The 13,761-nt window shown below is 37.7% G+C and overlaps 1 protein-coding gene across 1 annotated transcript in view; it reads left to right on the forward strand.

Annotated features, from left to right (window-relative positions):
• Window positions 1-13,761, forward strand: part of LOC145981895 (3-ketoacyl-CoA thiolase, mitochondrial-like) — a 46,426-nt gene that overhangs the window by 22,380 nt on the left and 10,285 nt on the right. Inside the window, exons 5-6 of the mRNA XM_083115384.1 lie at window positions 3,057-3,232; window positions 8,329-8,529. Of these exons, the coding sequence (XP_082971510.1) occupies window positions 3,057-3,232; window positions 8,329-8,529 (377 nt within the window). The remainder of the gene's footprint in view (window positions 1-3,056; window positions 3,233-8,328; window positions 8,530-13,761) is intronic.

Genomic DNA, 13,761 nt, shown 5'->3' on the forward strand with positions numbered 1-13,761 from the left:
AAATCGCTTTGAAAGGTCAGAGATTTGAGGATATTCCGGACATCCAACGGAATGTGACGAGGGTCTTGAACACCATCCCGAAAGAAGACTTTTCTAAAAGTTTCCAGGACATGTACAGCCGTTCTCAACGGTGCATAGCCATGGCAGGGGACTACTTCGAAGGACAGTAAGGTAGGTTTCATTAAGAATTCGTCTACTTTCGATATTCAAAATCATTCACCGAACTTTATTGTCAGAGGTTGTATTATTATTATTAGGGCCCGGATAATTATGTACTAAAAAACTGAAAAATATGTACATATATATGTATTTAAAAATTCGAAAATATGTAATTAAACCATTCAAAAAGTAAGAAATATGTAACATAAGAAATATCACATTACCTGCATGTATGTCCTATTTTCTTGGAACAAATTCCTCAAATCAGGCAAATGAACAAAAAGCACATCCGAAATACAATATTAGGCATAATCTTTTTGAATTACTGTTACTTTTACAACACATGTCCCCTGAACAGTAAGAAACAAGAATGTGTTTCAAATTGTCAAACACGAAAGTACTACTGTTATCGCGTAACAGGGCTTTGTATTGACTAAATGACCTCTCCACTTCACACGATGTAATTGGTGCATATTTAACCTTTTGGATCCCAAGCGTCTCGATCGAGGTACCTAAAAGTAACCCTCACGGTCCCAAGTGTCTCGATCGAGACGCTGTGTCAAGGTCGTAGTTTTTACGTTATAACTTTTCTATTTTTGGCTAGAATTTCGATTTTTTTTTTATATTGTTCCTAACACATGTATTTAACAGAAATGTTTCTTGCACCTTTTTTTTTTCTTCATGAAAATGGAGGTGAAAAGGCGGGAAAAGGGACTTCTCTTTTGCGTCTCTTTTCAAGGGAAAATATAAATTACAAACATTTCAACAATTTTTTAAAATAATTTTTGGGGGTTTTCTCCCTTCCCCCTCCATATCTGTGATTCATTCTGCATACAACGGTATATCTTTCATATCTCTAGGGCATTTAGTTTCTGAGCTATAGTCATTTCAAGGTACCGCTGCATTTTGAAGCTTGAATCAGTGGCGTGCCCACCATTCCTTTTGGGGGTACAACTCAAGTTACATTGGTCATACGACAATGATGCAAATATTTTTCTGTTTCTTACATGCCAGCGATAATTTCTATGTGCCTTTTGAACATTTCGTATCCTTTTTTTCAGGGGGGGGGGTTGAAACCCCATTTTTTAAAAAAAGTATTTTCAGGTGATTTCCCCCCTTTCCCCCTCCATATATACGCCGAATGTGCATAAATTATATATCATCTGAATCTGTGATTCATTCTGCGTACAACGGTATATAGTTCATATCTCCAGGGCAAATAGTCTCTGAGCTAAAGTCATTTCAAGGTACCGCTGCATTTTGAAGCTTGAATCAGTGGCGTGCCGACCATTCCTTTTGGGATGTACAACTCAAGTTACATTGGTCATATGATAATAATGCAAATATTTTTGTGTTCCTTACATGTCAGCAATCATTTTCATGTGCATGTCGACACTGTCATGTACTTTTTTCGAGGGGGCGGGAGGGGGGCAAAACCCCATTTTTTTAAAAAAAAGTATTTTCAGGGGATTTCCCCCCTTTCCCCCTCCATGTATACGCCGAATTTGCATAAATTTCATATAGTCTGAATCTCTGGTTCATTCCGCGTACAACGGTATATCACTCATCTCTCTAGGGCAATTAGTCTCCGATCTACACTCATTTAATTGAAACTCTGCATTTTGCTCAAAATCGGCTCGGGACCGTGAGGCTTACTTGTGAAAATGGCCTTGGGACTCAAAAGGTTAAACTTGCACAAATCTTCTGGTGTGTACTCAATATCGAAAGCAGCAGAGCTTTTGCATTCAGTTAACACTCTCTTAATAGCACAGATTGTATTGTAACCCTGATTCTTCTCCAAAATGGAACACATCTTTTTCTTCACTGCATCCTCAACAGTTCCTTCAACACTTTCCAGGGAAGCGACTGTAGAATGAACAAGTTTAAGGCTGTCAGAAATTTGGGGTCAGAGGTTTTTCCCTCTTCTTCATTCGTCCCTGTATTGGAAAACCACCACGTTGGCCTCGGAATTGACTTGACGTTTTACCCTTCTGTTGAATGCCAGTGAAGTAGTTCGCAATGGTCTTGCCGACAATTTTTCAGGGCTACAGTATAATTAACCCATCGAATCGACGGCCTGTCTGGACATTTGCTTGCCGTACCTAGTCGTCGAATCGACGGGTTCACGATTTTTATCACATAGTTTCTTTTTCTGTCAATAGATGGCAGAGGTTGTATGATCTTTCGATTCTATGACGTGTGTGTTTGTGCTGCTAAGTTTTTCATACCATTTCAAGCCTGTTTTGTTCAGTAATTTCTCATGTAAACAAACCTTCATTTGTTACATCTTGCAAACATGTTCCGTAAGAATGTTGTAGAAGATTCTGCGATTGAAAAGTTGCTTTTTGATTGCGATGAAGAGGCAAATGTGGATTTTGGAAGTGGAGATGAACACGGGGATTCATTTTGTGTTAGTGAAATTGAAGAATGTAGTGAAAGTAGTGAAAGTGTGGAAGAGGTGGCTGTGGCAGGAAAAAAATGAAAGATTGAGGAATGGAAATGGACAGATGTGTGATCAAAATTATTAGGTGAGTTTCTATTTATTTTTCAAGTAAACTGCATATGTGCATACTGAACCTCGCCCACGCAAATAAAGAATATATGAAATTTTCACATAAATTGCTTGGATAGTTTTCACAAAATTTGACATCTTGTCTTGCTGTGCAACCATCACGGGAGATGGCCTAATTTAAATGGTATTTCATGGCAAAAAATTTGGCATTTAAATGGTATGTGGATGGGTTAAAGCATAGGTATATTTTATCATTGTTAAAAATTAGTAAGCCATAAAGCCTAACTCTCTAGAACGTGTTGAAATTTAAAGCGTAGTAATAAATAATTTCAATGTTTTGTTTACAACAATGGTTTCTACAATGGAAATTGTTTCTTTGTTGCAGCACATGACAGTGGTTACTTCAAGGAAGAAATGACACCAATAACACTGACAATCAAGAAGAAAGAGGTCGTCATGGATACAGATGAACACCCAAAACCAGAAACCACGCTGGAAGGACTGGCCAAACTGCCTACCGTGTTCAAGAAAAATGGTGCAGTCACAGCAGGCTCTGCTTCGGTAGGTACACTGTAGGAAAATTCTTTCCAAGTAATTTAACACTCTTTCGCATAGCATTGAAACTGTTCCGAAAGCCTGTGAAAACTTCAAAACGCAATAGCTTCATTTAGAATTAAAGGAAGATTTCAGTTAATATTCAGAGCATGGTGTTGATCACACCTCAGAGGAAAAATTGCAAGATCAAAATTATATTTGCCATTCTTTATAGATTTTATTTATTATTTCTATTACATGGCAAAGTTCAGGCTGTAATGCTTTTTCTTCCACTTACCATCCAATTGATTTTTACCACATCTGCTTGCTATTACATAGAAATTGATAACATATGTACACACAAACACACTAGTTCGTGCACACTGCTTCACACATGCATACACTTACAAGGCTAATACATAGGGTGGCCATAATATTTTGACCCCAAAATGGGACAGCTCAAAGAAGCCAGTTCCCCCTTCCCTCCTCATAAAAAATTGGGGTCCGTTGTCCCATTCTACTCCCTCGATTTTGGAAGTTTTTTCTTTTTTTATGAAGATTATGTGATGCTAATTATGAAGTAGAAAAATTTGGAGCGTGGAAACAAGTATTTACGAATGTACAGCCATTTGAAGTTGAGTGAAATTGTTGAGTCTAAATTCCCCACCAATTCCAGGCTCCGCCCCTGGGGTAATTGACTTACCACCCCCTACCGCTACCGCGGTCCCGCCTTTATCTATAGAGTCCCGTTTAAAGTCATGTTAGAAATTGGCCGGAGTCACCTGCCCCCAACACTATTTCTCACTGTTTTCCGCATTGACACATGAATATACCAAAAATGAAGACTAAAATTAAACCTAAGAAGGTAACTTACCTCTTTTTACCAAGGCCAGGCACTGAATTGTGGGTCGAAGTTAAATTTAAAACTCGAAAAATGATGCAGCCTCCCCGATGGCACAGTGGTATTGTCGTCGCCTTGTAATCAAGGGGTCCCGGGTTCGATACCCGGTGAAGGTACAAGTGGTTCGGATCCCACTTTGAACTGTAGGTCCAGTCCTGATTAGCCTTACTGTGCATAAAGTGGACTTAAAACACCAAATCAATCAATCAATCGAAAAATGATGTAACTTCTATGTTGAAAGTCCTTGTTGTCCTTTTCCACAAAATACCACCCTCCACTCCTGTCCAATCCTACAGTAAGTCATTTACAAAATACAGCCCTCCCCTTTTCGGCATGCAGTTGCCAAAAAAGAAATAATTTCTGAAGTCGCATAAATGAAATCCAATGTCTGAAATGTCCAACCTGCCAATATATCACACAAATAACATATCGCAAGCACAAATGTTCCCATTGCACAAGTCAATCATAAGAAGAAAAAGAAAAAAATGAGACTTGCGCCTGTGACATTAATCCATCGTCCGCCATCATAGAAGCCCTGAAAACCCTTTTTGACGTTACGCAAGGAATTTTAATTTTTTTTAAAAAAACATAAGTTTCGTAGCACGTAGATCTAAAAAATTAACTTCCGAGCTATTTAGAAACACTGTTTGTTATGAGGAACTAAATATTTGCACGAAAATATTTGAAATGTGCCCGAAATCGAGGGTGTAGAAAGGGATACCGGAGCCAAAAAATTGTTTGGTCCTAATTATATAATTATTGTTATTATTATTAATGTATTATTATTTATTAAAGTATGGGTCATAAACAATAAATGAAATATGATCGTGGTCAAAGGCATTTATTATTACAATCCCTTCTGATTTGCATTTGATGTTAGTTCACAGAATTTGTCTGGTTAGTCCAACGCTGAAGTTGAGAAATGCTAGAAGTATTCTTCAAAACAGCTTTATTCTTTCCACATATGACACACAACGCGAGATTCGTCTTTTGAGTTTGTGTCAAGACACAGGAATTTAAATTCTTGTTGCAGGTCCGTATTAAAACTACTTGTACATTTCTTGACCATGCTTATTCACTGCTCTGCAAATAACTGAATACACACAAAACAATACAACGAACAATGCGAACTAACTTTAACATTAAACTGCTGTCTGCTCGAACGTTTTCGACTGCAATGGAAAATTTTGATTGTTATGCAGTGCTTGAAATGCAATCCAGCTGTTTTGCCACTGTATTGCCATGACGCTGGTTTAAAAATTCCATCAACATAATTTTTAGCATGAAATATCTTAAATTTAGACCTTTATAGAACGGGACAAACAGTGTTTTATAATATTGACAGGACGACCGGAAACACCTCTGAAACGGGACTGTCCCAGTCAAAACGGGACGTATGGTCACCCTACTAATACGTACATAAACATTTACACTAAAACAGTGCAAACAGTGTACTTCAATCTTAATATACCTCAATCTTAATATTATTCATAGAATAGTATTGTCACTTTGCCTTATTTTCTCAGCTTTTTGTGGAATTATACTTGAATTTTTATCTCAGTTGTAAAGTAGATACCCTGTAGAAATACTTCTCCTTTCTGTAGTGCTTGTGATCATTACAGTACACCTAACCTAAATGTTGTCATGAAACATCATTAACATGTCTTAGTAATACACAAATACTTGTTTGCCTTTTATGATTACTTTCATATTTCCTTGAATAATTTTCTTAAAATGTGTGTACCATAGTGCAAATAAGATTTGAATTTGAATTTTCTTTTCTTCCGTTGACCCTTGATTAGAAGGGCATGGAAAACGTCAAGATACATAATGAAATAATAACTAGTTAAGTACACCATAACAAAAAAGAAGGAACATTGTGTAGTACATTACATCACTACACCAAGTAAAAATTAAAAAAAATACACTTCATTACACTACAATAAAAATAAAAACACATTATCATTGTTGCATGATTGAAATAAGAATACAATTAAAATACATATTGTTTAGTACATTGACCTTGTATTTTCTTGTTCCATGAATTCTCTGATACTGTAGAGAGCTCTCTCTGTCAAATATATTTTTATTGTTTGTATTTGTTTATTTTTTGGAGATATCAGTTTTATGTCATGAGGTTGCTGGTTGTAGAATATTTTCCCGGCATTCATTGTCAATTGTTTTGAGATATTGAGTCTGTGTTGGTTCTGGTAATAATTATCTTTCCCCCTTGTATTGTGGTTGTGTAATTGGTTATTTTTAGTCATGCTTCCAGTATTTAGAACAAACGTTATAGCCTTATAGATGTATAGGGAGTATATTGTCATTATTTGTTTCTCCCTGAATAACTCTTTGCAAGATTCCCTACAGCCTAGTTTGTACATTATTCTAAGTGCTCTCTTTTGAAGTCTCAGTATTCTGACAGTATTATTATAAAATGATCCACCCCAAGCTATTATGCCATATTCAACATAGGGGTAAATTAGTCCATAATATATGCATTTGTTAATTTCTGTTAAATTATATTCAGCCATTTGTTTTAGCACGTATAGATTAGATGATAGTTTACTGCAGATGTTGTTAATTTGTTCTTCCCACGTTAATTTTTGATCTAGTGTTATTCCCAAAAACTTTACTGAAGATACAGTTAAAACAAATACAGTGTAACTCCAATTTTACGTTCCCGGATTTTGCATTTTCCTGGATTATACATTCAATCTTCATTGTCCCACCATAGCAAAAGGTTACAAAATTTTCCTCAATTTTACATTTTCCTGCATTTGAAGTTTATTCAACTTGGTCACCTGAAAAACAAAATCGAGGTTCCACTGTATATAATAGAAATTGTTCTTAGATGTAATTAGAGCTATATGGAAAGTCAGAGTGTGTTTAACTAATGCTGATAGGCACATCAAGATTTCGGTGCAAAAACTAGGCACATTTCAGTATTAGAAAATGGCATATCGGTGTTAAAATGGTGAATAAAACCGTACATTTCATTTAAAAACTACGCACCTTCATAGTGTGGTGCAAAGCACAGGGGAGCACTTTTCTTTACTTTATTTATTACACAAAATTAACATTTCACTTGTAATAGCACATTTATATAGCTACCTAAGTATTAAGTTTATTCCTGTGTAAAGTGGTACAGTTTTGCTTCTCAGATATTTACAGCTGATTTAATCAATTTTCCGTGATTTGCATAACTCACAGGATAATTCATACCTCAGAAAGTGTCAGGTCGGTATATGAACTCCAAATTTCTTGTTTAAGAGTCTATTTCACTTTTGCAGTTCATTTCACATCATTTCGTGACAAAACATGGTAGGAAAATCCACCTCACACCTTTCCAAAACATGAAAAATGAACATTACAGTGTTATTTCCAGAGGCATGCATATTTCGTTTTTGACGAAAACACGAAATATGAAATAACACATTCTAATGTTAATTTTTCATGTTTCTGAAACATGTGAGGTGCATTTTCCTACCCTGTTTTGTCACGAAATAATGCGAAATGAACTGCAAAATGCAAAATAGACTCTTAAACAAGAAATTTGGAGTTTATTTACCTACGCGGCACTTTCTGGTCAGAATTATCCTGTGAGTTATGCAAATCACGGAAAATTGATTAATTCTGCTGTAAATATTGAGATGCAAAAATGGATCCCTTTATGCAGGAATAAACTTAATATTCTGGTAACGACATAAATGTGTTATTAGAAGGGATATGTTTATTTTGTGTAGTAAGTGCAGTTTTTAAATCAAATTTAGGATTATATTCACATTTTTAAAACCAAAATGTCATTTTGATAATGATTTTTCACAGCTATAACAGCGAAGTTTTATTTTATTTACCGCTTTTGAACCCGAAATTGACTCTGCTTTTGTACTGAAAATTTGTTTTTTTATTTATCAAAAATATGTTCCTCTAGTTATTTCACAATTTCACATTTTGTGTTTTCGTCAAAAACGAAATATGCATGCCTCTACTAATGCCACATTGTGATAAATTTCTACAAATTAGTGAAAGTTTTCTCTTAATGTATTGATTTTAAATTGGCAAACATTTAGAAGATAATAAGGACAAGAGCTTAACAAGGAAGAGAAGTTCTGGATCAATATAGGACTTATCTTGGATGTAGGCCTTAGTATATCATATTATACTTATTTTGTTGAGTTATTCATCGTATCATTAGATGTATAAATTGTAATTTTTGCAGGGCATCTGTGACGGTGCAGGATCAGTGATCATCGCCAGCGAAGAGGCGTGTAAGCAGCACAACTTGAAGCCCTTGGCAAGGCTCGTGGGGTATGGCATCGCTGGAGTGGAACCCACAATCATGGGGATTGGCCCTGTTCCTGCCATCCAGAAGGTCCTTAAAGTGTCTGGGATGGAATTGAAGGATATTGATTTGGTTGAGGTAAGCATCATCTTTTTGCAGTAACAGGATCCCAGGTTAGAAACCCATGGAGACATATACAGTGGATTTCACATTTTCCTGCATTTTCAGTTTCTTCAGCTTGGTCCCCTGAAAAACATAAAACCGAGGTTCCACTATAGTGATTTGGATTCCACTTTAAACTGTATGTCCAAGGCCTCCCAGATGGGGTTGTGTCATTGCCTTGTAATCAAGGGGTCCTGAGTTCGATTCCCGGTGGAGGCACATAGTGGTTCAGATCCCACTTTCAACTGTAGGTCCAGTCCCGATTAGCCTTGCTGTGCATCAGATGTACTTAAAACACCAAATCAATCAATAAACTGTATGTCCAGTCCTAGTTAGTTAGTTTGTGCAATCAAACACTTCAAAGAAAAGATTATACCATATTTACTGAAAAAACAATGATGAAGTCACTCCACATATGGCTAAGATTGATTTGCTTTATTTTACTTCGCTTCTTGTGCCACTTTTGGCTAATTTGCAAAGATGGGGATGAGTGATCATATGATGAAATTGATGGACACTCACAAACATCCACGCCCAGGCCGCGATTCAAACCAGGGACCACTTGCATCGTAGCGCTAACCAACTTAAATTATCAGTATTCTCCCCAAAATATCCATACACACACCTGACATCAGGAATAATGCGTATTGTGTACACATTTCTTTACTTCTTTTTAGATATAATTTTTTAATTATGTGTGTGAGTGTGCGAGTGCTATTTTTTTTCATGTATTCTAAACCATTTTGTTTAATGCTTTTCACATGTAATCCTACTTTGTAATACCTAGTCCTGAGTTACCAGGTGTGCCGGTTAATAATTCTTAATTGATCCGAAAGAAAACAAGTGTATCTTGGGAGAAAGGTAACAAATGCTTTATTCAAAGTATGTGCCATCGCTAGCTATACATTGTGCCCAACTGTCCGTCAAATTGTGGATTTGTGGATTTTGTGGATTTCCACAAAAATTGTTCACATTTCGAGGTGATCCAGTCAGCAAGCCATTGTTCGACATCTTCGTAATTGTTGAAGTGTTGCTGGGAAAGTGAGTGAAACATCGATGAAAACAAGTGGTAGTCCGAAGGGGCTAAGTCTGGTGAGTATGGCAGGTGGGGCAAGAATTCCCAGCCAAGTGCAGAAATGGTGTGTCTGACTCCTTTCGCTGTGTGTGATGAGGCGTTGTCGTGCTGCAAAATCACTTTTCCGTGTCTTGTCGCCCAATCTGGGCACTTTTCGATCAATGCATGGTTCAAATTGATGAGTTGTTGACGGTAGCGAACAGCATTCACTGTTTCGCCTGGTTTCAGAAGCTCATGGTACACCACACCCTTCTGATCCCACCAAATGCACAGCATTTTCTTCCTTCTGAAGCGATTCGGTTTTGCGGTCGATGTTGAAGGTTGTCCTGGGTTAACCCATGACCTTTTGCATTTTGGGTTCTCGAAGTAGATCCATTTTTCGTCCCCAGTCACTATCCGATGCAAGAAAGACTTTCTTTCATGCTGAGAAAGCAACACTTCACACATTGTTTTTTGCTTTTCCATTTGTCTCTCGTTCAGTGGATGTGGGACCCATTTTCCTGCCTTCTGGATTTTTCCCATGGCATGAAGACGATCAGATATGGTTTGGCGACCAACATTTAACTTCTCTGCCAGTTGTTGTTGCGTTTGCATATCGTCTTCGTCCAACAGTGCTTGCAATTCGGCGTTTCGGATTTTATTCAGCTCGCCCAGGCGAACTGTGTCTTTCAAGTCGAAATCACCACTTTTGAATCGTCGAAACCAACGCACACACGCGTCTTGCGTTAGGACATTGTCACCGTACGTTTCCACAAGGATACGATGGCTTTCACAAGCGTTTTTCTTTTGATTGAACAAGAAAAGCAGGACGTGCTCATCATGTTTCCCACACAAACCAAATATCACGATCACTCGCACTCGGTTGCACATCCACGGCATTTTGACAGGTACTGTCCTGGCAACACACTGACATAACAGTTGAGACTGTGCACCAACCCTTGCTTCCAGCACCATGCAGCGACTAAATTAAGAATTATTAACTGGCACACCTGGTAGGAGGTAGAGCAGCCCTAGGTTGAACCTCGCTCAGCAGGAAATGAAAAGTCTATTCTATTGTATTCTAAAACAAACTTCAAAGATTGGTGTTCAAATACATTGCGTGATCAACTCATGACCTTGTCAAAGGCTCCGGGTTCAATCTAAATATTTGGTCTAGGAATTAATTTGTGTGACTGGACAAGAGATGTTGTAACAAGCGTATCGTCCCACAGTTCCGTGTATCCACACATGCGTTGAAAACTCCTGTCAGCGCGCATCGTTCGTAGTATAGGGCAGTTGATTGACGCGTCAACAACAGCATTTTGTAGTCAACTGAACATGGCACAGTTCGTGCCAGATAAAGTGTTTTTGCAGGGTGTTCTGCTTCATTACTTTAACATGCAGAAAAGTGCTACCGAAAGTCATCGTATTTTGGTGGAAGTGTATGGTGACCATGCGCTAGCTGAGCGATCATGTCAGAAGTGGTTTGCATGGTTTAGAAGTGGTGATTTCGGCCTGGAAGACCAAGAGCGACCTGGACAGCCAAAAAAATTTGAAGACGAAGAATTGAGAGCATTGCTCGATCAGGATTCGTGTCAAACGCAGGAAGAACTTGCAGAAGCATTAGGCGTTGATCAAACAACAGTTTCCAAACACCTCAAAGCCATGGGAATGATTCAAAAGATGTCACATTGGGTTCCACATGAATTGAAAGACAGAGACGTTGAAAGACGAAAAACAATTTGCGAATTGCTGCTTCAAAGACAGAAAAGAAAGGGGTTTTTGCATCGCATTGTTACTGGCGATGAGAAGTGGATGCATTTCGAGAACCCGAAACGAAAAAAGGCCTGGGTGAAGCCAGGTGAACCAGGTCCATCACAACCGAAACGAGATATTCACTGTGCAAAGGTTGTGCTGTGCATATGGTGGGATATGAAAGGTGTGGTGTACTATGAGCTGCTGCAACCGGGTGAAACTATTAATGGAGACCGTTATCGACGACAGTTAATGCGTTTGAAGCAAGCTCTGGCCAGGAAACGACCATAATGGGAGAACAGACGTGATAAACTTATTTTTCAACATGATAACGCTAGCCCACATGTCGCAAAACCGGTCAAAACCTATTTAGAAAATGTCGGATGGGAAGTTTTACCCCACCCGCCGTATTCACCAGATGTTGCTCCTTCGGACTACTACTTGTTCGATTGCATGAATAACGATTTGATTGGACAGTGGTTCACTTCTTCAGAAGATATCGAAAAATGGGTCTCTGACTGGATCGCTTCAAAGGATGAGAACTTCTTTCGCCACGGAATCCGTAACTTGCCTGACAGATGGGCGAAAGTGGTGGCTCGCGATGGACAATATTTTTCTTAAGGTATTTATGTATTTTGTGTTTGAACTACAGCTTCAATGTGTGGGTAACAACCGCACGAATTAATTCCTAGACCAAATAAAAGATATAGAAGGTGAAAATAAATTAATTCCGGTTGTAGCCATTACAGACCACTGCCAGTTTTGACTGATTGATTGATTGATTTATTTATTTTACTTCGTGTTTTGTGCCTCTTGGCTAATTTGCAAAGATGGGGATGAGTGATGAAATTGATGAATGGACATTCACAAACAACCAAACCCGAGCTTGATTCGAACCCGGACTCTTGGCGTCGCAGCACGATGTGCTAACCACTCGGCCGCAGGGTCGGCAGACCAATGCCAGTAAAATACATTAATAACATACTTTATTTTTGTTGTTATCTGACACCATTGGTAATATTTCATAGCATTTTATTTTTATATTCATAATTGTGATTTATATATGGCCTGTTATAATTTTGGGCATATTAACATAAATTAGCAGGGCCCAGATAGTTATACACTTCAATATGTAAAATATGCACTACAAAGGCGCAAAATATGCAAATATGCACTTTAGAAAAACACCTTAAAACTAACTAACTAACTAACTCCCTAGCCTTCTTAAACCCGAAGGTTCATGGCTGCAGCAACACAGGCCTTCCATCTGTCCCTATCTTGAGCAAGTTCTATATACTCTTTTCCATCTCTACCGATTTCCCTTAGGTCCATCTCAACGTTGTCCCTCCATCTTCGTCTTGGCCTTCCTACAGGTCTCTTACCATCAGGTTTCCCAACAAGAATCCTGTAAACTCCTCTTTCCTCTCCCATTCGTGCCACATGGCCTGCCCACCTAAGTCTTCTTGATTTCATTATTCTAATAATATCTGGACATGAATACAAATTATGTAGTTCTAAATTATGTAACCTTCTCCACTCACCTGTTTCCTCATCCCTTTTAGGTCCAAAGATTTTCCTAAGGACCTTATTTTCAAATACTCTCAATTTATGTTCCTCTTTCAATGTAAGGGACCAAGTTTCACATCCATATAATACTACAGGCAAAATTACTGTTTTGTATATTTTAACTTTTAGTTTCTTAGATATTAAACGAGAAGACAAAAGTTTATGAAGAGAGAAGTAACATGCATTTCCTGAATTAAGCCTACTTTTTATTTCCTCTTTAATATCATTTTCATTTGTTAATATCACTCCTAAGTATTTGAATTTGGAAACTGGTTCAAACGAGTTGTTATCAATAATTAGATTTTGATTATTACCTAACACTTGGTTTCGGCCTGTAAGCATATATTTAGTTAAAAATTTAGTTAGAAAAACACCTTACCTTTTATAAATGTTTCCTTTCAGTTACCGCAAAAAACGTACATGTAAACAGATGTTTTTTTCAGCTCATACAATTTTGCATGTAATTAAGGTAAAACTTGCATTTCTGATGTTTTCCGAAACTCCTCCTGTTTTCAGCAACAATATTTTTATACCGAGAAAAAAAAACTTGTTTTATCTCACAAGATATAATTGGACAATATTTTAAGGCAACAGTATCTGATATGCCAAATTCAAGAATATCTGTAGATTATCCATTGCATTGTTGTCTTATCTCTCTCAAAAAGAGTAGTTGTTGAATGTTCCCGCGAAGACAATGAAAAAAATCCTGCTTCCTTATTTTTAGGGCTGAGCTGTTGCCGATGTATCGGTATCAGCTGATACCAGATGCTACTTTTCTGGCATATTAATCTTTCACGGGGTCTACAAAAATGCCACGCAACGCTTTCGCCGAC

This window comes from Lepisma saccharinum, chromosome 30 (genome assembly GCF_977018435.1).
Source record: "Lepisma saccharinum chromosome 30, izLepSacc3.1, whole genome shotgun sequence".
Lineage (NCBI taxonomy): Eukaryota > Metazoa > Arthropoda > Insecta > Zygentoma > Lepismatidae > Lepisma > Lepisma saccharinum.